Here is a 26727-nt window from a genome sequence, read left to right on the forward strand (position 1 = left end):
GGCTTGCTATTGTAGATAGACATCACAGACTTAGCACTTCGGCACGACCCAAAACATGGAATACTTTGGACACACATACTCAAAATTCAGTTAACAATGATTCAAGTAGGAAAAATTGAGCTATCTGCCTTGTGTAGCAGCATGTAAGAGTTTTTACCATGTCTAGAATTATATTAATGGCGGAATATTAAAAGAGCGTAAAGAAAGAATGGGCTATACAAGAAATGAGAGGAAGAGAAAGAGAAACATACAGTTGCTGAAAGCCCTGCAAGTACCTGAAGGAAATAGCTATGGACTCCTCCCTTATTTTGGTCGCCTCAAGTGAGGAGTTGAAGACCCAACCATGAAAAGTGCTTGGGAGAAATTAACAGTTGCTGAGGAAGTCATTAGGGACTGTGCACGTGGGGTCCCCGATATCATCCTCCAATATATGTTTCCTAAGGGGATCTGAATTACTATGATCCAATCCTTTCTCATGAAGACAAAACCAACCACCAAAGATGCTAAGAGAAAAAAATCATTTCTAAAAGTATATATGAAAATTCAAGAATTTTTATAAGGATATATGGGAATTAGATTTTTTTTTTTTTTTTACGACTATGCAAATTAAGAAATCAAACTTAAAATATTCCATAAATGAAAGTCAACTTTAGAAGTGTTGGATGCTAATTTATTGACTATTATAAACTTTTTCATGTCAAACACATCTAATTTCAAAGTTTATTTTAGAAATTCATTCGAATTATTTAAAATTAATATTTTTTACTGAAAAGCAAGTAATCAATTTTTGGACGGAATGACCATCTTATGTACTGTCCTGTTATTGTAAAAGAAACTGTCAAAAGAAAAGGGAAAAGAAGCATGTTAGAGCAATTCCCTTGGGAAACTCACTGTTGTTTGTTTAATAAGTCCCTCCCTCCTCCCCACCTGCCAAACGATAAGCAAAAACGAAACAGAATTCTCTAATGTGCTTAACGCAATTTCAACATGAATTAAAAAGAATTGGGTTCTTTTCACCAGACAGAAATTAGACCCAAATTTACCATTCCCTTCATCTGTAACACCCTGCCATGCTTGTATATATGACTATCTACTTCACGTAAAACTAAAGAAAGGAGAACTATTTCTTCAATTCTAACCGCCAAACTGGAGGCAAAATCTCTTTCTTTCAATCAGTAACTTTAAGGTCGAAGCCGCAGAGCACAAATACAATCAAAACTAAAATTTATAAAATTAAAATACAAGGAAAACTAACAACAACAACAAAAAAAAAAAAAAAAAATATATATATATATATATATATATATATATATAAGACAAAGTCTAACTATGGTGAAACAAAATTGATCTTTACGGAAATAAAGATTTTGTAATCATTTGGTACCATCATAAAAGATTGGTCGTACAGCAGCCTTAAAATCTTCATAAAACCTTTGCTCTGAAAACATGGAGGCTCGTTTCCTAGCAGCAGCAGCCATCTCCAGCCTCTCATTCTCTGTCATCTTAATGACTTCAATGATGGCTTCAGCATATTCCACTACACTCTGGGCAAGAAATCCAGTTTTCTTTCCATCTTCTGGTAACACAATGTCCATCCTTGGCCCAGCTGAATTATGTGCTGATGAGACCAACAAATTTGAAGTTAATGAATGAGTTCAGTGAATCAAATACAGAGCAAGAGAGAAACCACACAACATGACTAACCAATTGGTATAGCGCCAGCAGCCATGTATTCCACCACACTTATGCCGAAGTGCTCATCTGTCATGGAATGGATTCCAGCTACAGCACCACCCAGAAGTCTGATCAAATCACTACACCAACCATATATTAAAAATGAGAATGAAGCTTTTACTCCGAAAATCGATTATCTACTAAACCTTTCACATTCTCTTTCTAAAGCTAACAGCACTAACAAGATATCCAGCCAATTTCTTCATCCTTTTTTTTTTTTTTTTTTGTGGGGGGGACTCTTACCTTTACAAATAGCTTCAAGCAATAAAAGAAAAGGTCTGGTCCAGACAATGAGTAAAATCATGCCTTGGAGTTCAAGAATTTCAGAGTACCAAAATGGAGTTGCACTACTAACCTGTACAAGACATTCTTATGGAACTCAACATGATCATCCACATTCAGTTTAATTGCTAGGTCCTTCAAATTTTGCAACCTTTTCTCATCTGCTTCATTCCTACAACTACCCACTAGTTGGATTTTCGGCCTTGGCAGATCTTGGTCCAACTTTTTGAGGGCAACTGCAAACGCCTCAAGTTGGAGTGGGTGTGCCTAACACAGAAAAACAAGTTTTACAGGACATCAAGATTGCAATATACCTTGAAACGCCTGCATAACTATGGGTACCTTGATTCCATAAGGACCACATAAAAATGCCCACCTTCTCTGGACGGAACTGAGCCACAGATACTATCTTCGGAGGCTTCATTGACTTTTCCAGTGGAAGCGCCTGTCAGGAGCAACATCATTTTTGTAGCTTATATAGCCATGCAACTGCTTATAATCCAATCAGACTGAACACACTAACACAAAAATTAATAAGACCTTCAAAGATGGAATACAGTAATATCATTTCCCTAAATTTTCATAAAAGCAAGACCATGAAAGTCCAATAAGACTGAAAGGAGAAATTTGTCCAGAAATCACACTCATCCTACTCCTGTCATATACTTAATAAATTCCAAAACGCAGGACAGTACTTATAGTTTAAAAAATATTGAAAAGGCTAATAGTAAAAATATTAACTTCAACTTATTAAATTAAACAAACCTACAGAAAAGGGGGGAGCATTAACTTTAGGCATCAGGAGGAGGAAGAAGGGTTATATTAACACCAAACGAGTAAAAAAATACAGACCTGGAGCCTAGAAGTATCACAAGGAGGATACACACGCCTAATTCGAGCTCCTATTCCCCACAACTTCTCGATATGAGATTGAGTCCATGAAGAATTAACCATTGCAAGGTGTGCACAAGAACCAACGATGCTGTACAGCCAGCTAAACAATGTATAATAAATGACCTTGAACCGGGATAGTAGCGCACTGCAAGAAAAGCAGTTTCATCAGCTTCATGCAAGGATACAATACAAGCGGAAGAAAAGCAAAGAATTTAAAATCTTATCAAATTCAGTCCCTTGAATATATAATTTCACAAGACCCACTAATGCATCTAGATGTACACGTTCATGGAGAAGGGAGTAACATCTTTCCACGATATGCAACATATCTTCTTACCACTGTCAGTTAGTGTATGAACACATTGATTCGATAACAAGATATACATACATGTGACAAAGTCTAACTGACAAAATTGCTAATACTGGAAGGGGAAGATAAAATATACAAGCAGATCAGCAATTTCTCATAGCGGGCCTAGGCCCCACTTAGTTGACAGACAATAACAAAGGCTCCAAACTAATTAGGGTCTTTTCCTTTATGATTGAATAAACATTCTTATTGTCTTCAACAAGTTAGCTAAACCTTCAGGTGCTTAGTTCCACGTGATACCACCAAAAATTTCCATCCAAATGACATGGTCTTGGTCACTACCCAGTGTAATCCCACAATAGTGGGGTCTGGGGAGGGTAAGATGTACGCAGCCTTACCCCTACCCGGGTAGGGAGGCTGTTTCCGATTGACCCTCGGCAACCCTCCTCCTTTATCCGGGCTTGGGACCGGCAATGTGAGCGAGCTCACACAGGCGGAGTTCTCCATCCAAATGACATCTTATCACGAAATCCTATAGATGGCATATGCTGATATAAGGTGGTTGAACTTACCTCTTGGCAATCAAAGAATCATTGTTGTACATTGAGCTGCGCCCACGAACACGAGACAGCATGTCTAAACTGATAGTTGGATAATGAGTATAGCAAAAAACTTTGCATCCAAATACACGGGCAACTGGATAAGTAAAAGCATATCCACTGGTATCAAAGTAATATAAAGGTGTATATTTGCACAAAGCTTCCCAAGCAAGGTAAATCGATCCAAAGCTTTGACCAATCATTGTGAAACGAGGGTAAGTGGTTTCTTCGACCCACTTTCTCCTATGCAGATGGACCACCTGACGTAACTACAGGATATCAATAATCTTGAGCAAAAATGACACTAAATGTCAATACATCAAAGTTCGGGGCGAACTAAGACATTTTGTAGCACTTATTTGTACAGGGTATATATGTGATTGTGATTACCATCATTTTTTATTTTACTTTTTTGATACGTAAAGATTTCACTAAGAAAGAACCAAGTTGGTACAGGAAAAAGTACAGGACCTAGCAAACTCTTTAATCCATACCACATATTTTTTTTGAAACTGGTAACTTTTTAATCCATACCACATATTATCTCCTAGCAAGTGTAAAAAGTCCAAATACTTCTACGTCCTATATATGGTACTGCTATTACACCAAAAGTACAGATTTTTAATGCATTTGTTATGTACTCTAGAAATCTGTAACTTCTTCCCATCAAAGCATGCCTTGTTACTTTCCAGCCATAAGGCCCACATTATGCACTTGGGAATAGTTCTCCATATTAGTTTTAAGCTCTTTTTAACCTTCTGAGATTGTGATTACCATCACCAAACATATACCAGTGATGAAGCATCAAGAACAGGAACGCAAAATGCAGCAATACGGTAAAAGGAGATACAATACAGATATCTCAAAGTACAAACTAACATAAATAAATATCAAGTACAAATCAAAATAGATTGAGGAGGATTACAATGTGTTATTAAGGCTGTTGATTTGTGAATATCTGATTATGATCAGATCTGATTTTATCAGATCAATTGATTATGATCAGACCTGATTTTGTAAGATCTTAATTGATCTGATAAAATCAGATCTGATATGCTATTGGATGTTTTAGGAAATTAGATCAAATAAAATCATCCCTTGATTATCAAATATGCTAGAATCAAGGGATCAGATAGCTAGTTTGTTTGTTTGTTTCTACTATAAATTTGTACCCCTACAGATGAATAAAGTATGCAACTTGGGTACCAAAACTTTCATGGTATCAGAGCAGCTTTATTCTTGTGTTGTTCATGACTAAAACAGCATTTACTGTGCAACGTCACCCAGCAGCATCAACAGAAGCTGAGAATTCTGTTAACAAAAAACTATGAACCAAGGCGGAGATTCCTCTCATTTGTCTTTTCAGCTTACTTCTCACAAGCTGAATGGCAAGAATTATTTGGAATGGGCGCAGTCTGTTCGTTTGGCAATTGATGGTCGAGGAAAACTTGGGCACCTAACTGGAGAGACAAAAAAGCCTGAACCAGGAGACCCAAAAATGAATGCCTGGAGATCAGAAAACTCAATGGTAATTGCTTGGCTACTGAACTCCATGGAAGCTGCCATAGGTAAACCATATTTGTTTCTTCCCACTGCTAGGGATGTTTGGGAGGCTGTTAGAGAGACTTATTCTGACGTAGAAAATGCTTCTCAGATTTTTGAATTAAAAATTAAACTGTGGAAAGCTAGGCAGGGGGAGAGGGGTTTTACTATTTACTATAATGAGATGGTTTCCTTATGGCAAGAATTAGATCAATGCTATAATGATGAATGGGAGTGTCCTAAGGATAGTGTAAAAGCAATGAAAAAAGAAGAAAATGAGAGGGTATATCTATTTCTAGCAGGATTGAACCAAGAATTCGATGAACTTCGTTCAAGAATTCTTGGAAAAAACCCACTGCCAACTTTGAGGGAAACTTTTTCTGAGATTAGGCGAGAAGAAACAAGGAGGAATGTTATGCTAAAATTAGAGTCTAATCTGGAAGGAAAAAATATAGATTCCTCTGCTCTAGTTACTGCGAAAAATGAAAATGACAAGAAAAAGAAGTCGTGGTGTGATCTTTGCAAAAAATACTGGCACACTCGTGAGACCTGCTGGAAAATCCATGGGAAACCACCTAACTGGAAGAAAAAGGGGGCAGACAACCGTGGCAGCCAGGCCTTTCAGAGTTCCAGCGAAGAATCAGGGCTGCAACCTTCTCTAGAAGTGCCACCATTCACCAAGGAGCAATTAGAGCTACTGCACAAACTTCTCCAATCTCAGCTCCAAACCAGTAAACTCGATCCTTCCACTCCCACTTGTTCTTTTTCCCAAACAGGTACTGTACCAACTGTTTTTATGAGTACAAATTCAACAGGTGTGAGTTTTTGGATTATAGATTCAGGGGCTAGTGATCACATGACATGGAATTCCCATTTTTTCTCGACTTACACTCCTTCTGCAGGAAATAAAAAAGTCAGAGTTGCTGATGGTTCCTTCTCAGCAATTGCTGGAAAAGGGACAATCAAATTAACCCCTCATTTGACTCTTTTTGATGTCCTTCATGTTCCAAAATTGTCTTGCAATCTGGTGTCCATCAGCAAATTGACTCGAAACCTTAATTGTCGTGCTATATTTGACGATACTTCATGTGTATTTCTAGACAAGGTCTCGGGGAGGACGATTGGCAATGCTAGAGAGTCTGAAGGTCTCTATTTTCTTGAAGATGGTGACAAATCAGCAAATTTTAGTTCAACTTGTTTGAATTCGGTTCTAGTTGATAATAAAGTCATGTTATGGCACTATAGACTTGGTCATCCCAGTTTTCATTATTTGAAACTCTTATTACCTCAGTTATTTATGAATAAAAAGTCCATCTTCTTTCCAGTGTGAATTTTGTGAAATGGCTAAACACCGACGCTCATCTTTTTCTTCTCAAAAATACCATGCCACAAAACCCTTCAAGTTAATCCATAGCGATGTTTGCGGACCTTCTAGGGTAGCAACTGTAAATGGAAGAAGGTGGTTTGTGAGTTTCATAGATGATCACACTAGACTAAGTTGGGTGTACTTATTGAAAGACAAAAGGGAAGTAAAACATATGTTTGAGGCTTTTTATGTTATGGTTGAGACACAATTTAATGAGAAGATTCAAATATTTCGGAGTGATAATGGGAGAGAGTTTTTTAATGACCAGCTAGGCAATTTTTTCACTTCCAAGGGAATAGTACACCAAAGTTCTTGTCCTGATACACCCCAGCAAAATGGAATAGCCGAGAGAAAAAATAGGCATCTTATGGAAGTAACCAGAGCCTTATTATTCACAAGTGGAGTCCCTAAATTTCTTTGGGGAGAAGCTATTTTGACAGCCACCTATCTTATTAATAGGATGCCTTCCCGTGTTCTAGATTTTAAAACCCCTTTCAGTATGTTCAAGACATACTTTCCTGCTTCTAGATTGACTGCTGATCTAGCTTTGAGAGTTTTTGGGTGTAGTGCATTTGTTCATGTTCATGATCATAATCGGAATAAACTTGATCCACGTGCTAAAAAATGTGTTTTTGTTGGCTATGCTCCTAGTCAAAAGGGATACAAGTGTTATGACCCAAATTCTAAGAAGATCATTGTCACAATGGATGTCACTTTTTTTGAATCTCAATTGTTTTTTGGAACTCATCTTCCGGGGGAGAAACATAGTGAAGAATCGAGGGATAATAAGGAACCTCTTGACCTCATGTGTGACAAACAAAATGACCCAGGTTTTATCATAGACATTGGAAATAGTACTTTTGGTAATAACAACCATGAGAAGGTAAGAGATCACAGCTTAAATAATGAAAATGAAAAAACTGAGTCAATAGAGCCTTTTCATGATACAAGTAATGATAAGAACAGGGAACAAACAAGGGAATTACAAGTTTACTCGAGGAGAAACCGGAACCAAAAAAAAGAGATTAAAGACTCTCATCAGAACCAAACGTCCAGCCCGCAAGATCTCACTGAGATACAAGGTAATTCTCTAGAACCTAACTCTGATTTACCCCTTGTTACTTTAGACCTTGATCTTCCGATTGCCAAACGTAAAGGGGTAAGAAAAGCCACCAACCATCCCATGTCAAATTTTGTGTCATATAAAAACTTGTCCCCTTCCTATGTAGCTTTTCTTTCTCAATTATCTGGAATGGAGATACCAAGAAATGTGCAGGATGCTTTGAAAGTTCCCGAATGGAAGGAGGCAATTCTAGAGGAGATGAACGCTCTTGATAGAAATGAAACCTGGGAAATGGCGGAACTACCACGAGGAAAGAAAACAGTGGGCTGCAAGTGGGTGTTCACTATCAAGTTTAAATCAGATGGGTCCCTAGAGAGGTATAAGGCACGTCTGGTAGCAAAAGGGTTCACTCAAACCTACGGGATTGACTATCTCGAAACGTTTGCTCCAATTGCCAAGTTGAACTCAATCAGGGTTCTTCTAACCATTGCTGCCAACCTTGATTGGCCACTTCAACAACTAGATGTGAAGAATGCATTCTTGAATGGAAAAATCGAAGAAGAAGTCTACATGGATCCTCCCCCGGGTTTTGAAGAAAGGTATGGACCTAGAGTCTGCAAGCTAAAAAAATCTCTCTACGGGCTCAAACAATCTCCAAGAGCTTGGTTTGAGAGGTTTACTCAGTTTGTGAAAAAACAAGGATACACTCAAGGGCAAGCAGATCATACCATGTTCATTCGACATTCACTTGAGGGAAAGACAACTATCCTAATAGTGTATGTTGATGATATCATACTTACAGGAGATGACTTGTCAGAAATGAAAATTTTAAAAAATCAGTTGGCCACGGAGTTTGAGATCAAAGATTTGGGCCAATTGAAATATTTTCTTGGCATGGAAGTAGCGAGATCAAAAGAAGGCATTATGGTGTCACAAAGGAAGTATGTGCTAGATCTTTTGAACAAGACAGGGATGAGTGGTTGTCGTCCAGCTGAAACACCTATTGATCCGAATATAAAATTCGGATACAAAGAAGGAAATTTAATTGACCAAAGTCAATATCAGAGACTAGTGGGAAAGTTGATCTACTTGTCACACACTCGGCCGGATATAGCTTTTGCTGTAAGCTTAGTCAGTCAATTCATGCACTCTCCAAAGGAAGAGCACCAGGAAGCGGTCTATAGGATTCTAAGATATCTGAAAAGTTCACCGGGGAAAGGGTTGTTTTTCAAAAAAAAAAACAACAAAGGAGCATTGAAAGCTTTACAGATGCGGATTGGGCAGGTTCTACTACTGACAGAAGGTCTACGTCTGGATATTGTACATTTATCTGGGGAAATCTCGTGACTTGGAGGAGTAAAAAGCAGAATGTCGTAGCCCGTAGCAGTGCCGAAGCTGAATACCGATCTATGGCTCATGGGATCTGTGAGATGATTTGGCTCAAGAAGATGATGGAAGATCTAAAAAAAACATTTGCTCTACCAATGAAGTTGTACTGTGACAACAAAGCCGCCATAAGTATTGCTCACAATCCAGTTCAACATGATAGAACAAAGCATGTTGAAGTGGATATGCACTTCATAAAAGAGAAGATTGAAGAAGGAAGTGTGTGCATGCCTTTTGTCCCAACAAATAAGCAGATTGCGGATGTTTTCACAAAAGGACTCTTTAAACCAAAATTTGAAATTCTTGTAAGCAAGTTAGGCATGACAGATATTTACATGCCAACTTGAGGGGGAATGTTGATTTGTGAATATCTGATTATGATCAGATCTGATTTTATCAGATCAATTGATTATGATCAGACCTGATTTTGTAAGATCTTAATTGATCTGATAAAATCAGATCTGATATGCTATTGGATGTTTTAGGAAATTAGATCAAATAAAATCATCCCTTGATTATCAAATCTGCTAGAATCAAGGGATCAGATAGCTAGTTTGTTTGTTTGTTTCTACTATAAATTTGTACCCCTACAGATGAATAAACTATGCAACTTGGGTACCAAAACTTTCAAAGGCTAAATTCTCGAAAAAGCCAACATAGAGAATACGCAAAGCCTACATTATACTATTGAAATTCCTGCTAATAAAAAGCCAGTCACATAGCTAGGAGTTCCCCTGATCACTACAACACTTGATAATCTACTGTTGTAAAGAAATGGCGGGGTTTGAGACATGGGTGGGGGGAGGGGAAGAAGATGAAGAAAACAGGGGCAAAAGTGAAATAGGAAGTTGTTTGTTTAGCTAAACACAAAGGAATATAGACCCATCCTTTTCCTTCTTCTTCTTTTTTTTTTTTTTTTTGGAAAAAGGTAACAGGATGGTAAAAAAGGAATATTGACCCATCCTAATGCTGGATATTTGGAACAAAGCTGTCATCATCACACCTACACACTACATGCTATTGCAAAGTATGGCATGTGGATGAAACGGACACATACTTGAGGAAAACAAAAATTCGAGAGTGGACTAATTTGACTAAAATATCTTAAACCTCGAGGAAGTACTCCCTCCTCTCTGTTGCAATTTATGTGATGATCTTCTATTTGTGACTTCCAAAATTATACTACTTTCACAACTATTAAGAATTCAAATTAGACATTTCCAATCAAAATTAGCTTTTCAACCATTACTTAATATTCTTCCACCATCAGTGTTATCATACGCAAGTCAAATTAACATCTTAATTCATGTCAAGTAAAAAATTATCATACAAAATTGAGAAGAAGGAAATAATATTATGTAAGCAAAGAAAAACACACCAGATGTAAAGGAGTACCTTAGGAGGGTGTATTAATTTGACTCCAAATCGATCAAGGGCACGACCAGTAAGGCTGTCAGGAGAAGCATCATGATCTCCTGTATATATGACACAATCTAGATTTGGGTTTTCATCTTGGATTGCTTTCACGGCGCACCACAAGACTCGTTCTCCACCACCTCCATCGTTGGTGTATGGGTGGAAGACCCCAACAGCCTTCTTTCTGTTTCTCCACCCGTTGATTACCATTAACACTAATCTTACTGCTTGAGCAATTACCGTTGTTACGGTAATAACAGCACTGAGCACAAGCCAATTTGTCATATTGCAATTACACTATACGTTGCTGGAGTTACGGATTATTTTCGCTTTTTTATCCTCTAAAACGAAATCTAAGATCCCTGAAATTCACCTTCTGAAATAGAATTATATCAAAAGATCAACAATAGGGACCCCTAAACTGCAAAATAGATAGATAGGATCAACATTTTGCAGCTAAATGGGTGAAAAACAAATCCAAAATAAACTTCAAGATTTTTGCTTGCTAAAATTTTGGAAGAAAAAAAACAAAGAGAACTGGATCAAGTTATTGACGAGGGCATTAAGAAGCAAACAGTGTTTTCTAAAAAGTAATTTTTTCCAATTTCTTTCTTTTTATTTTAGTCAAATATTCTCTTTTTTTCCTCAAAGACAAATAACTAACCTCTCAGAGAACTCTAATTTGGAGATTTTCCTTTAACTTTTTAATAGTTTTACTCTTGAAAACGTTATCACTAAAAGTAGCAAAGCAAAAGGAAAATAAAATATTTATTACCTATGAAGCAAATTTTACCTAATTCATTGTAAGTTTGAACATGACAATTCGCAAATCAAAATTCAGTCGCATAGAGTTACAGGTATCCAATCATAGGAACAACCCATAAAAAGGAAAGAAACAAAAACAAAAACAAAAAAGATGATGCCTTTTTAAAGTCTGAATACGGTGACTGTCGTCGGTGAATTGCAATTAACAATTGCAGCAAAACAGAAATGAAGAAATAGCAGCAAAATACCCTTTTTCCCCCCTTTTTTTGTGATATAGTTTAACTCGGCAAGAGTTTAAGAAATAAATGAAACTTTTGAATTAAGTTGTCGAAAACAAGCAAAAGATATTTGTGTGGTTATGATCATCTCGATAAGCGTAAAAGGTAAAGTTTAAAGTTGAATTGTTGCCAAATAAAGAAATATATCATTTTTTTATGGACAAAAAAAACGTGTATCACATAAATGTGTTACACAAGAGATGCTAGATCCAATTGAGGGGAAAATTATTAGTTTTCTTCATGGAGAGCCAACCATCACTTACACAAAGAAAGAGTTTGAGAAACTTTCTATCAGACAAAACTTGCCATTTGCTGGTGTAGCGAAATTTTCTTATGTAAGGCCGTATCTGAATGAGTTGAGGAAGATATTGCCGATTCAATTAGAGATCAAAGGAACTTGCCCCATGGGCTACTTGGATGAGAGACGCATACTGCTTAGACTTTCATTATTGGAGGATTATGCAACTTTACTGTCGAAGGCATGTGAATTAAAGGTGCGGAACAGATACTTTCCTATTAGATTCTTGAAATGGGACCCATGGTTCAATCCCGAGGAGGAAACAACCATAGCCATTGCGTGGATTTCATTTCCAGGGCTGCCAACAAACTTATTCGACAAGGAGTCAATGTTTTCCCTTGCAAGTGCAGTTGGAACACCACTAATAATAGACAAAGGCACTCACAATCGAACAAGACCTAGTTGTGCGAGGGTTAAAGTTGAAGTTGATTTACTAAAGGAACTTCCTAAAAGGATTCAAATTAATTGTGTGGATGCAGAGACAGGAGAAGTGAAATCAAAGTGGCAAAAAATTCAATATGATTATCTGCCAAAATATTGCACACAATGCAAGTTGCAAGGTCATGATTTAAATGGATGTTGGGTATTACATCCGCAACATAGAACAAAAAAGGAGGAGCAAAGGGATGAAAAGAAAGAATTAGAGAAAGGAAAAGCAAAAGAAGAAAGCAGCAAACAAAATGGGAAGCAGGACAGCAAGGAGGCAACACATAATGGGGTATACAGAAATGGAAAATTGGTATATGAAAATTGGAATGTGGTTCAAAACAGGAAAAATAAGGGCAATGGCAAGGAAACAGAACAACAAAGAGGTAATAAGGCCAAGGAACCAACAACCACAAACAAGTTTGGCACACTGGTGGATTTAACTGAGGAAATGCAAGAAGAAACCAACATGGTCAATAAAAGTAATGGTGATCTAAAGGAGACTTCTAGGCCTTGGGTGGATAAAGTTTTTCGCAAGATGGATGACCAAGCCAATGATATAGAGAATAGTAGTAAAGAAGATGCAGTGAAAGTCAACCAAAGTAATGAAGGCAACAGCAAAGAGAAGAGTGACAGTGCAAACAGTGATGAACAACAAGGGAACACAAGCAAGGAACAGCAGACAAATTTAAAAGGAAAGTCACACAGCAACATAGAGGAACAGGAAGTAAATACGCAGAACAGTGAATGTCCAAGGGAAGCAGCAGAATGTCCAGTACAATTCAATAATCAGCAGCAGGTGCAAAAGTTCTCACCAATTGAGACTGAAGATTTTAGGCACTGTATTGATGCTTGTCAATTGATGGATCTTGGATTTACTGGGAGTATATTCACTTGGTGGAATGGAAGGTCAGATGAGGCTTGCATTTTTAAAAGATTGGATAGGTGTTTAGGGAATCAAGCTTTGCAAAACACATATCCAAATCTTCAAGTGGAGCACCTTATCAAGCAAGGATCAGATCATAACTCATTGTTGATAAGTTTGAAACAAGACAGTGGACCAATTCAAAAGGCTTTCAGGTTTTTAAATTTCTGGGTGGAGCATGCTAACTTTTTGGAAGTGGTGAAAAATAATTGGGACCCAAACTACAACTCAGACCCCTTTTATAACATTCATCAGAAGTTAAAAAAGGTGAGCAAGGCCCCGTCCATTTGGAGCAAGGAAGCTTATGGAGATATTTTCAGACAAATTGCTACTTTAGAAGAGGTGGTACGAATTCACGAGCAAGAGCTCGAACAACATCCCAGTGGTTTGAATAGGTAGAGATTGCAGAAAGTCCAAGCTGATCTGATAAAGTTTTATGCTATTGAAGAAAAGTTTTGGAAACAGAAGGCAGGGATGCAGTGGTTTAAAGATGGGGACAGAAATACCAAATTTTTTCATGCTCATGTTAATGGAAAAAGGAGAGATTACAACTTCAGAGAATTCAAGATAGTGTGGTGGAGCATGGCTGGAAACAGAGGAAGACATAGAAGGAGAGGCTATTAGATTTTTCACTAATCAATTTAGTGAAGAAAATATGCCTGATGATTTTGAGATGCTCAAGCACATACCTCAAATGATCACTGATGCTCAAAATGAAAAGATGCAGGAGTTACCAGAGGAAGAAGAGGTTAAAAAGGCTGTTTTTGGGTTGAATGCAGACAGTGCTGGTGGTCCGGATGGTTATACTGGAAGATTTTTACAGTCATGTTGGGACATCATTGGCAAGGATATGACAAAGATGGTGAGATCTTTCTTTTGTGGTCATGAACTTCCCAGGTACATTACATGTGCTAATTTGGTATTGATTCCAAAAAAGAAAGAGATCACTACTTTCTCAAACTTAAGGGCCATAAGTCTGAGTAACATTACTAGCAAGATGTTTTCCAGAATAATTCATGATAGAATGGTGGAGCTATTACCAGATCTTATTTCTCCATAACAATCTGGTTTTGTCAAGGGTAGGAGCATTGTAGAAAATATTTTGTTGGTGCGAGAGTTTATTCATGATATAAGGATCAGAGGCAAGCCTGCCAATGTGGTCATTAAGCTTGACATGACAAAAGCTTATGACAGAGTATCTTGGTTATTCTTGACCAAAGTGCTAAGGAAGATGGGATTTGGGGAAAGGCTGATTCATATGATATTCAGGATTATTTCTAATAATTGGTATTCCATTTTGATAAATGGACAACCACATGGCTTTTTCAGATCCACACGAGGGGTGAAACAGGGAGATCCATTATCTCCTACTCTGTTTATCTTGGCTGCTGAATGTTTAACTAGAGCTTTAAATGCATTACATGGGAAAGAGGGTTTCAAGGAGTTTGGTATGCCAAAGTGGAGTCCTTACATCAACCACTTGGCATATGCTGATGATACAATTATTTTCACTTCAGCAGATGAACTTTCAATGAGATTGATTATGGAGACTTTGACAGATTATGAGAAGATCAGTGGGCAGAAAATCAACAAAGGGAAAAGTGTTGTTTATATGCATCATTCTGTGTCACAACATGTTGATCTAGTGAATAATGTGACTCAGATTCCACGAAAAGAATTTCCTTTCATCTATTTGGGGGTTCCTATTTTTTACGCTAGAAGACAGTATGTGCATTACCAAGAGCTAGTGGAGAAAGTGCAAAACAGGCTTAGGCTTAGCTCTTGGACTGGAAAGCTACTATCAGTGGGAGGAGGAACTACCTTGATAAAGCATGTATTGCAAAGCATGCCGATTCACCTTCTATCTGCTAGTGATCCACCAGCTGGTGTTTTAGCTCAAATACACAGGTTGTTTGCTAAGTTTTTTTGGAGCAATTCTGTTGGGAACTCTAGCAGACACTGGTTACTTGGACAACTTTATGTCATCCACAAGAGGAAGGGGGAATGGGTTTCAGATGTCTACAAGATATTTCCAAGGCTTTATTTGCAAAATTATGGTGGAATATGAGGACCAAACGCTCATTGTGGAGAACTTTTATGAGTAATAAATATTTGAAGAAATTTCATGCAGTAATTGCACCTCAGAAGAATACTGGTACATATGTAAGGAAAAAAATGCTCAAAGCTAGAGAGGAGATTGAGCAGGAGATTTGGTAGAGAGTTCAGCAAGGAAACTCATACTTCTGGATGGACAATTGGACAGGACTGGGAGCTCTTTATCATATTATTCCCCCAGAGTTTGAGTGGGACCCAACAGTGATTCTAGTTAAAGAAGCAGCAGAGGATGGACAGTGGAAGGTGGATATGCTGAAGGAAATATTACCTGAAGATCTGGCAAATCACATTCTGGAAAATATTACACCTCTAGCTGAACACAAAGAGGTGGATAGAGCTTATTGGAAAATGGAAGCTAGAGGAAAATTCTCAGTGGGATCAGCATTTCAATTATTGAGACAAAGGAGGGATCCCAGTGCTTTGTATAAACAGATGTGGATTAAGGGGCTTCCTATCAAGATTTCATTTTTTATGTGGAGATTCTGGAAATTCAAGTTGCCTCTGGATGACAAGCTTAAAACCTGGGGAATTCAATTTCCTTCAAGGTGTTTTTGTTGTCAAAATCCAGAAATTGAAAATATATCACATGTTTTCCTGCATGCTACTGATGCACAGATTATTTGGAAGCATTTTTGTAGGCCAGTTGGGATAGACATTCAGAATTTACATATTACTTAGATCATACACAAATGGTGGGAGTTGCCAGTGAAATCTGAAGTCAAATATATTTTTCAGGTTGTCCCTGCAATTATACTTTGGGAGATTTGGTAGAGAAGAAATAGGCATGAGGGGAAAATGTCAAATACAAAGCTGATTTATCAGGTTATGCATACTCTGATATCTTTCATGAAGGTGAGGAGAAGAAATTTCAAATATGCACCATATAACTGGAATTCTGTAGTGGAATCTTTAAATAGGTATTCTCAACCTATTAAAGCCACAACAGTAGTATGGAGATTACCTGATAGAGGGTGGCTTAAGGTTAATACTGATGGTGCATCTAGAGGGAACCCTGGAAGAAGCCCTTGGGGATTTTGTGTGAGAAATGAAAGAGGTGATACACTGCAGGCACAGGCTCAGGAACTGGTGGATTCATGGAGTACTAATACTCAGGCTGAGGCTATGGCTATTCTTAAGGCTCTTAAGTATTTGGATGATAATCAGATGGATAACTTTGTGATAGAAACAAACTCCTTATTGCTTAAGAATACTAGTATTCGTACCCGCGCAATGCGCGGTCGGTATCAAAGGAAATTAGTACCACTTTGACATATTTAAAATTAGTTAATTTGTGATAGTAAATATAAATATTAATATACTATATTTTGTGGTTTTGTTGTACTAATATAAAGCGAATAATAACATCTTGACCCTCTATAATTTTTGTCAATGTGCCAATAAAACTTCTAAAAGTAATTCCCATGAATAAGTAGATTTAAAATAGAAAATCAATTGATTATTAATATTTGCACATCTTTATTCACATAGAGGGGATCTTTGCAGTAACGACATAGTTGTTTTTATCCCATTGCTGATGCGAGGGATATTCCTATTCAAATACAGATAATGAAATGAGTTATGATATACACTCACATTCAAGGATTATTACCACTTCGAAACAAACACACAATACCAAACTCACATTCAAGGTAAAGAAGATGTACTCACATCCAATGCATCTGTTTCCTTGTCACCAAAACACTAAACTACATGCTCCTACTCTTTCACCATCCTCATCACTATACATGTTAAGATATTATAACTCTTCAAGAATGGGAGTTGCATTCATATATTTCTTAGAAAATAAGTACTGTCATATTTCTTATTAGTGACTACTGCCAGTTCCTTAACCAACAAAAATACTAAACTACATGTTCCTACTCTTTCCAAATTATTTTGAGACTGTTCTAGTTTAAAAATAATAACTACAGTTCTAATACGACATTAGTTAGTACGTAGAAAATAATTATGAGAGTCTCATTGAAACCTGAGTCTTGTGGCTTTGCAAGTCGGTAAGCCTTCCAAAGATGAAGAGATGAAATATTCTTTGTCAATTTTGCTGCAAAGAAACTATAAATGCCTCTTTGATAGTGATGTTTCAAGGAAACTATCAAAGCAACTAAAGAATCATGATAGCCAGTTGCTTCTCCTACAACATATGAATACATACCCAAGTAAAGGACTCATACTGGAAGATGAGGAGATTCAGAAAAGAAGGAACAGAGAGACTTGGAGTGAAAACTACATGAAGAAGAATTGCTGGAAGAAGAATATAATGATTTGAGAGAGGAGTTGCAATATAAATGTAATTTGTGGCGTAACTGCTACATATGATTAAAACAGTTACAAACGGTTATAGTGACTTCTGCTTTTCTAATATGGAACAAAAATAGGGAAAATAGGGATAAAAAACAAAAAACTGTAAAAAAAGATAAACATGTATTCCTAAATTTTAGCAGATTTATCTTGAGCAGTTTTTCATCGGAACATGAATGGAATAGGTGAAATCATGGGTGAGATACTTTCAGATTTTTTTTAATTAATATTTTCAGCTCCAAATCTTTTGGAGCTTTGTCCTAAAAAGCGTCACTTGTCTTTTTGTGGTTATGCCACTTGGCTTAATGTGGTGCTTTTTTCCTCAGCTTTTAATAATATATATATAGATTATTCAGAGAACTTGGGAAGTACCTTGGCAAATTGTTACTACAATGGAAGAAATATGGAACCTTATGGAAGGAAAGACAGTGGTCGTGGAACATATTTTTAGGGAAGGCAATAAGGTAGCTGATCATCTAGCTAACCTTGCTTTGGACAAAGGTGATTTTGTAGCCACCAATTTCATGGAAATGGCTATCCAGGGAAGGAAGTTGGTGAACAGTGATAAGATGGAAATTCCATACATCAGAATCAGGAAATGCAGCAACACCTTATGATAGGAAGAGAAGGGAGAAGATTTAGAGGAGATCCATATATTCAAACCCTCTGGGGGAAGAATATAGAGGATCTATTCTTTGCTAACAGTGTGTTCTTTGATGCAGGTACAGCAGGTGACAAATCATTGAGGAAGCATAAATTCAGAAGGAAACTGGCTAATAAGTGTGGAAAACAGGTGACTTTTAGCAACATTATCAGCACAAGTTTCATACTAATCCATCTGGTTGTTGCATTTTGGGTGGTATTAGTACCATTTGGTTCTCATCCCCATGTGCAAAAATTAGAATGAAGCAACAAACATATGAATGTCGCTATAGTCACAAATCAGCAGAACATCAACAAGAAGGGCAAAATGGGAAACACAGCAAAAGGAAATGTGAATCTCATGAGTTCGATTTCAGAGGGTTATGGAATACATGCTTCAATACACAGAAATTAACTTTACACTTGGAAAAACAGAAGAATGACAAAGCAAACAACACCCACCAACATCAGCAACACCAGGAAATTAGATCGGGTATGCAGAGAATTGAAAACAAGATGACAACATCCAAGCACAGATTCAGCAACAAACCTGGGAACGGGAGTACAAATCGTAACATCAAGGGCAACATCAGCAAGATTAAGCTCACAAAGACAAGATCTAAGCTCACACCGACGTCTCCACACCAGCTCAAAGACAAGGAACACGTATGGAAATGGCGAGAATTGAACCCAACAACATCAGCAACCTTCGATTGCAAGCTCACACACCATAAGGACTCAAGAAATTATGGCCAATGTTTATCTCTATTGTTGTGGATTTTTAACTTTACTTTCAGCTTTTCCTTTGTGGAAAAAAAAGAAAAGAGGAAGTACAATTTACGGGAATGGGAACTTTTTTCCTTCTCTTATTATTTTTTCCTTTTGATAATTTATTGGGAAAAAAAATATTTGGAGAAGGGAATGGAAACACACATATTTGTTAGTCTAGCTTCTTGCAGCAAAGCCTGTTTGGGTTAGATGAATTTAAGTAGCTTTTAAGTGACTGAAACGTAATTTTAAGTGTTTTGGAGTTACATGTATATTTTTTTGAAAATGTAACATTGAAGAGTTACATATATATATGATTAAATAAGACAGCTCCTCTTATTCTAAGATAATCCAAGTTGCAGCGGCACCTCACAAACTTCTTACTGGAGCAGTACTATAATAGTTACACGTTTGGATTGAAGTGCTGGAGGTGAAAATAAAAAAGCTCTTTTTCTACTAAACTGATTGAAATAACAGTAAGACTGTTAAAAGTAAAAAATAAGCTTGTTATTTCAACTCTTTGAATTTTAAACTGAAAAACTTGCTTGCGCTTCGCGCAGTCATAAATAACATCACTTTATAAATGAACTAGTGAATTTGCTCGCAATTCGCGCGATCGTAAAAAATCAGTTATGACCAAATAATTATTATAATAAATATTTAATAGTTATTCTTTGATCAATTTTATCTTCCCTAATATAATTGCAGTCTCAAGATTGATTTTTTTTTTTTAAATCAAGCTTTACTTTTTCTATGTAATATGGAGGCATAGAACTTTCGACTTCATAATATACACTATATTCCTTTTCAAGAATATTAATATAAAATTTTAAATTATAATGCAAAATTCTTGATTTATGGAAATAAATTTAGATAATTAATTAATTAGATAATATATTTTAACAAAAAATAAAATATTATCTATTGTGTTGTTCCTTGTTATGCCACTTACGATAATTGGATGATATCTTGTATCATAGTAAACAAAAATGATATTAGCAGAATTGAATAATTCAATTTAGAAAATAAAAAAGCTATAAATATGTTATATTTCTTATGGTATAAGATACTGAACTTAAAAAATTAAATACAACATATAGTTTCTTATGCATTGTTATATTTATTTTTTGGAAAACTATGATATAATATTAATTTCAAGAGTAAATATAAAAATATCACCACAAGGCTTAGTTTTATCCTTTTCTTATTCGTTTTCATCCTTAGTATTATTTATTCATTCACTCTCTTCTTTAGTATTTTGGATTCAGAAAAAGTATAAGATGTAAGAAAATGAGAGAAGATATTGCTTTTAAAGTTCTAAATAGAAATTGTGGAGCATCACTTCTAAGATATTGAAAGCAAAAACGTAACACAAATGTAAAAAAAAATTTAGTGCATCTCTATTATATTTTGTGTATATGTGATCATTTTATTAATTTCAAGAATAATAAACAAAGTAACTTCCAAACAATCAAGGCAAAAACTTTAGAAGGCTCATTCTTTTTAATATATATTCCTACACGAAAGAAAATAATGAATAAGAAAATGAAAATTGCCAAGCACAACATGTATGAATGTCATACATTTTATTTAATCATGTAATTTTAGAATTGCAATGAATGTTTTAAAAAATTATAAGTACATCAAGATAAACAAAAATACATCATCCATTAATGTAATATTGGGCTAAACTTCACTAAAAGGTTTATGAATTTAACAAAAAATAGTTTTATATATGTGCACAAACACAAACACTGTGAGCACAACATTATGACGAAAAAGCAAGATACAATAGCTACTTGCGGATTTTGGATCTTTATAGGTGTTGCATCCTCTGTGTTTTCTTTTCCATAAGATTAAAATGAAATAATTCAGATCCGATAAATTCACACACCGACCAATTTGCAAAAAACAAAAAACCTAAAGTCAATAAATTTGAAATATAACAAAACAAAAAAAAAAGGAAAGAAGAAAAACCAGAAACTAACACTCTAAGCACATTTAAAATTCAATTACAATAATTCAATTGGAAAAGCCTGAAACAAAGATCAACAATACAACATCCCAACTAAAATTGATAAAAATAGGAAAAATAACCTAAAGGAGGGATAACAATTGATATTCTAATTGTAAGCACTCCTAGTTGGAAAAAGTATCAAATACATACCTGAACCACAAAATCCATCTAAAAAACGTCTCAGATACATATTTAAACACAAAATCTATCTAAAATCAAGTAAGTGGAAAAGAAAAAAAAAAGAAAAAAAGGTGCAGATAAAGAAGGCTGGAGATTTGGAAGAAAACGGAAGAAATAGTAGGAAGAGACGGGGATTTTAGCAAAAAGAATTAGATTCTTGTATTGCAATTAAAGATGCATTCATCCTACTCTTTATTACTCCATCATTTACTTTTCTTTATGGCATTCACAACCTCCAGGTAATGCTCATGCTACATTACTATTCTTCATTATTTCATTTAATATTTATATTTACTACAATTTTTATTGCCTTTACAATAACCAGCAAAGAAAATTGAACACTAAGTTAATTAAGAACAACGCTTACTGTTGGATCTTTTACTTGGTTTTTTGTTCTTAACATTCAAATCTTTTCTTGGTTCAGAGTTTTTCTAAGCCTGATCACCAGCCATCACCTTGAGGATTTAGCTCTTCAATGGTGATTTGCTTCCCATAACCTTATCCAGCAAACATGTCGTTCCAACCACAAAATGGTTTAGTAAAATTGAAAATGGATCATCAAAGAGGTCTTAAACTCCAAATAGTTTCGACATTCCACACTGTTAAAGAAGACGTTAATGTGAGCAAATTGCAAAATAAAGCAGTTTTTCAATTTTTTTTGTTAAAATAAATTTGTGTTTGTTGCCCAAAGTGAAATGGATTTCTTAAGCTAGGTTCTAAATGAAATTTAGAATAGCTATTAGCACCAATATTAAGAATTGCGAAAATGTAGAAGCAACCGAGGAAAAGATTAATTTCATAGTTAGAACAAACATGGATCTCTAACAAAAAAGAAAATAATACAGTGCATTGGTATTCAAAATGACAATAAGCAACATAATTCAAATGGCAGACCTGAGCATATTTTTTGGTCAATAGTATATAATACCTGACAGTGCTTATCAAGTGTTCAGCTTACTGCTCTGTATATAAACAACATGGGATAGAGTAACAATGGATGACTAATCAATGCAGAGGCAGATTGTAGACGATAATTCGGAACTTCAGTAGCATTAGTCTTGCAACAAACATGGTAAAGCATACTTCTTAGACTAATAAAGTTTTTCAAACACAGGCTTACCGCATAGATCCATCTTTGATTAAAAAAAAGTATGTGATCTAAATCAGGCACAACAAATGAAACAACTTGAAAACATCCTGCCACGCCAAAAATATAGTGTAACTGAATTTCAGAGTTAACGAACGGGTGGCTCTCGAAAGAAAGCTTTCGACCTTTGGAAACAGAGAAGTTAGAACGAATGTTTTAAAAGGGATGGTTAGACTTGTAGGGACGTGAAGGTAGAGTGTGATTAGTCATTAAAAAGGAGTTAACAACTCCGTATCCATAGCAATGTAAGGATATTTATCGATGATTTCTCGGATCAAAGCAAACTTTTCTTCCAGCAAATTTGAATCAAATTGTGCGGATCTACCCTAATGATAATTTTCTTCACCAAATCCCAGAATACAAAATTTCAAACCTCAAATTGGAAAACGTCTATTGGAAATCCTCAAAGATCTGGAACAAAAACTAAAAATCTCCATATCCGAATGAAAATAGAATGTCCACATAAAAACAAAGAGAAAATAGACCAATTGATCTCAAATCTTACCTTGTAACACATAAAGATTCTATCATCATCCAATCAGGGAAAAATAAGACGATTAGTAAGAGAGGGCAAATGAAGCCAAATCTCGTACCGGACCTGATCATGGAGAAAGAAGTAAGCTTTCCATAAAGAATTTTTTTTTTTCTTTTGGATGTCCCTTCACTCGAAGCATTCGATAAGGTGGCCGTTGGTAATTTCTTATAAAGAATTTTGATAGAGGGCATACGAAAATTCATGAAGGGCATAGTCCCCGCATTCGTCAAACTTTTTCTCTATTGATCACATTCAAAATTAATTAAATCTCACCAAACGGGCAACAAAATCACGGTAAGGTGAAAATTTATTTGGGACAACAAACTAAAATCAAGGAAGAAATCTGAATATATAGAACACATAAAAATATGAAACACCAATAAAAAATGGATGAGAACTACAAAAACTAAAAACACGAAAGAGCAGATTTACCGTGAGAAGAAGAGCAAGATAAATATTTTGCCGTGTAATGGAGGAGTAGATTGACCTATAGCGTGGCAGGAGTAAGGTGCCTTTCCAGTGAAAATGGTTCTGTGGGGAAACGTGTGGAAACCCCTTAAAAGAAAATCAAAATTATTAGGAGAAAATAGATAAACAGGGTTTATGGGATTTTTAGAGCGTCACATCAGCGGACCTATATCCTGTTTTTATATAAATATAGATTTTCTAACATTATTTTATTAAATTTCAATAAAATGTAGGCATATCTAAAAATAAAAATTTAGTAGCTTTTAAATTTTGAAAGTGTTTTATTAGTAGCATTTACATACCTAGATATTAATTATTCTTAAACCAAGATTAGAAACTGACATTCAAATTTACAATCTCATTCTTTCACTTTAATCCTAATACACTTGGATTATTTGTTGAAGGTAGCATTGGAGTTAATATATACACCACCTCTTAAATACACAACAACAACAATAACAATTAGAATCTCTAAAGAAGGAAAAAAATAAGAGTAAAATTTATCCAAAATAATAATAAAATCTAAATGAAAAACAAATATCATAACTTTAGTTTCCTATGTATACATATGTTTGATGTAAGAATATAATGATGCAGATTAGGATCATTAAAGGAATTTAATAACGATATTAATTAATAAGGTTATAATAAGGGATATGAAAAGTTGAAGCAATGTCAATTCTTTTTTAAAAGTAAAAATAATGAAGAAAATAACTAAAATCTAATGTAAATTTAGTACAATTACTCCTACAATTCAAAATAAGCATTTTACGCCTAACAAAAGGCAAAGTATTATATTTAAATTAGCACTGTAAATTACAAGCCAGCAACAAATTAAAAGAATAATAATATATACATCTATCGACTACCAAAAAAAAATACATATAACTTTTTTCTTTTCGAGTTCTTCCGGAGTTAATTTCTTTTCGTCTGATGTTGCCACCACCTATCAGAAACTCATAGTTATTTTAAAATCAAAACACAATAAGGAAATAAAAGAAATTCTATCATAATATGCCTCAGACAAAATACCTCGAGAGACTCTTATTTCCTTTTTATAATTTTCACTGTCTCATGTGATTTACCCTCCAGCTCAACCTACAACCATTTTCATTCACATAAAAAAGTACATAAATTTTGAATTTTCAAAAACGAAATCAATTAGTACATGAAAAAGCTAACTATAATCGGTTATAGAAGAATTGAAGATAGATGTACTAAAAAGAAAAAGGCATAATATGGCAATAAATCTAATAACGGGGAAAAGGGCAGACCAAATAAGAAGAAACAACTTTCTATGAAGAGATTTTATAATGAGGAGGAAAAGTGGGGGATAGAATTAAAAGGGACTTTTGGATTATTTATTTAAGGATTTATGACACAAGTTTTAAAAATTGGGTAAAAGGGACTCTGTTATAATTAGGTATTAATGGGGTTATGCTCATTTTAAAAAGAAAATTTTTATACACCCCAAAGTTTTTCTCTTTACAAACAAGCCCAACATATAAAAGGGTTTTTTTGGCCAAAAGGGCAACAAAAAATCCTATCTAATCAGCTCATTTGAGCGGGAGAACCAGCCCTCCCCACATTCATCTTCATCTTCTTCCACATCTTCTTCTTCTTTTTCAATCTCAGCACATTCCAGCCTTCTAAATGCCTTGCTCTCTTCAAACTAGGGTTAGATTTATCTTCATTGAACAAAAATGAAATCTGCATTTGTCTTCTTCTTCATCACTAAACCAAAGATTTTTTAATTTGTGTTACTTCTTTGTTCTTGATAGTAATTTGTTAATACACTGTTTGGGAATTTGCTTCAAATGGGATAAACAGTTCATCTCAGTGATTTAAGGTAATAATTTAACGCTCTTCATCATTTTCTAAATTAAACATTCTGTTCTTCTAGATTGTTATAAACAACTGCATAGTTGTTTATAAACAACTGCATGTTGTTTAAACAATTTGATGGTGTTTACACAAAGGACCTGCATTGCACATGGTGTTTGCATAAACATCATATATTTTTTAAAATATCCATGTAGTGTTTACACTAAAAACTGCAGATCCTAATGTATTTAAATATTCATATGTAGTTTAAACAACCGCATGATATTTATACTAAGAGTTTGCACCGCACATGCAGGCTCCATGTAAACAACCAAACTTTGTTGAAACAACCACATATTGTTTACACTATGAACCTGCAGATAAATTCTCTATGTATAAATACCGAGTAGACTATAATATGGTCACAAATTCTAATATGTATCTTTGTAATATCCGCCAGGTGTTGTGACAATTAATAGGGGACAAAATACTATTAGCAGTTAATCTACATGGTGAATGGATAGAGACCGATGAGCGTTATAGTTGGAAGTCAAAGGGTGGTCTTACAGTACCGATACTAGTGAGGAGGGATGTTACGTATGATGAGTTTGTTGATATCGTCATTACTAGGTGTAAGTTATGTTGTGCGCTGAAGGATCTCTCAATCACTTACATGCTCAGCATTGTTGCAATTGAAAAAACACATTTTTCTTAAATAAAGGATGATGATGATTTGTTCACTTATTTAGCTGATGTTGACAAAGATGGTCGTCGTTGGCCCATTCTAAGGGTAAATGTGGTTGAAATTGGGATAATAGAAGTTCCAGAATCTGGAGAAGCAGTTGGAGTGTTCCCTAGACTTGCTAGCAATGCAGTCGGATATGAAGAAGCTGGAAATTTTTCTTGATTTGATTACAATACAGCGGGGGTAGAAACTACTTCAGAGTTTCCAGAATTTGATTACAATACCGCAGGGGTAGAAGGGGCAAAAGAAGATACAGATTCTCCTATTAATCTGAGCAATACACAGGGGGTTGAGGGCTCAACATAATGTAGCCACAGTCGTGAAGACGGCACAGGATTTTTCTCGGGTCTAACTTTCAAGACGAAGCAAGAATTGAAAATCCCGTTGAACCTTGCTGCCGTGAATAATAATTTTAGTTTTGAGCATGTAAAGAACAAAAAAAAATCTACAATGTCAAATATGTAGATAAGAATTGCAAGTGGCAACTGCGAGCTATGAAGTTTGAGGGTACCGATAGGTTTCATATTACCACATACCATAATATGCACACATGTGGAGTACAACATCTTACAAGCCATCATCGACACGCAACCGCTGAAGTCGTTGCTAAAAACATTGAAAATAAGTTTATCAAGGGGAACAACCTATCTACAAGAGAAATTAAGGTTAAGCATGCTTGGGTGAGA

The 26727-nt window shown here is 35.4% G+C and overlaps 2 protein-coding genes across 9 annotated transcripts; one reads left to right on the forward strand and one right to left on the reverse strand.

The window, feature by feature from the left end:
* Nucleotides 1-1123: 1123 nt before the first annotated feature.
* On the reverse strand, nt 1124-23577 carry LOC132645258 (GDP-Man:Man(3)GlcNAc(2)-PP-Dol alpha-1,2-mannosyltransferase-like). 8 transcript variants are annotated; one of them, XM_060362150.1, is made up of 10 exons: nt 23437-23577; nt 21690-21921; nt 18908-19064; nt 10572-10968; nt 3793-4088; nt 2869-3055; nt 2393-2461; nt 2090-2283; nt 1705-1814; nt 1124-1618 (listed from the first exon to the last, which is right to left on the reverse strand). In XM_060362150.1, the coding sequence occupies exons 4-10, from the start codon at nt 10875-10877 to the stop codon at nt 1374-1376; spliced, it is 1407 nt and encodes a 468-aa protein (XP_060218133.1). In that variant the 5' UTR covers nt 10878-10968; nt 18908-19064; nt 21690-21921; nt 23437-23577; the 3' UTR covers nt 1124-1373. The 8 variants fall into 8 exon arrangements, with proteins under 8 accessions (XP_060218133.1, XP_060218128.1, XP_060218136.1 ...); XM_060362145.1 differs by having other exon boundaries at nt 10572-11013; nt 23437-23576; XM_060362153.1 differs by having other exon boundaries at nt 3793-4079; nt 10572-11013; nt 23437-23575.
* LOC132644331 (uncharacterized) lies at nt 11836-13908 on the forward strand. Its single transcript, XM_060360919.1, has 2 exons — nt 11836-13669; nt 13733-13908. The coding sequence occupies exons 1-2, from the start codon at nt 11836-11838 to the stop codon at nt 13906-13908; spliced, it is 2010 nt and encodes a 669-aa protein (XP_060216902.1).
* Nucleotides 23578-26727: the final 3150 nt, after the last annotated feature.

Source organism: Lycium barbarum, chromosome 6 (assembly GCF_019175385.1).
Source record: "Lycium barbarum isolate Lr01 chromosome 6, ASM1917538v2, whole genome shotgun sequence".
Taxonomy (NCBI): Eukaryota; Viridiplantae; Streptophyta; class Magnoliopsida; order Solanales; family Solanaceae; genus Lycium; species Lycium barbarum.

Excerpts from the sequence above, each read along its gene's own strand:
- LOC132645258 (XM_060362150.1), bottom strand. The coding sequence starts at position 10,877 with ATGACAAATTGGCTTGTGCTCAGTGCTGTTATTACCGTAACAACGGTA. Across the intron at positions 4,089-10,571 it reads AATTAATACACCCTCCTAAG|TTACGTCAGGTGGTCCATCT; the intron begins GTACTCCTTTAC and ends GATATCCTGTAG. Across the intron at positions 2,462-2,868 it reads GTGATACTTCTAGGCTCCAG|GCGCTTCCACTGGAAAAGTC; the intron begins GTCTGTATTTTT and ends TGCTCCTGACAG.
- LOC132644331 (XM_060360919.1), top strand. The coding sequence starts at position 11,836 with ATGCTAGATCCAATTGAGGGGAAAATTATTAGTTTTCTTCATGGAGAG. Across the intron at positions 13,670-13,732 it reads GCTCGAACAACATCCCAGTG|AAAAGTTTTGGAAACAGAAG; the intron begins GTTTGAATAGGT and ends ATGCTATTGAAG.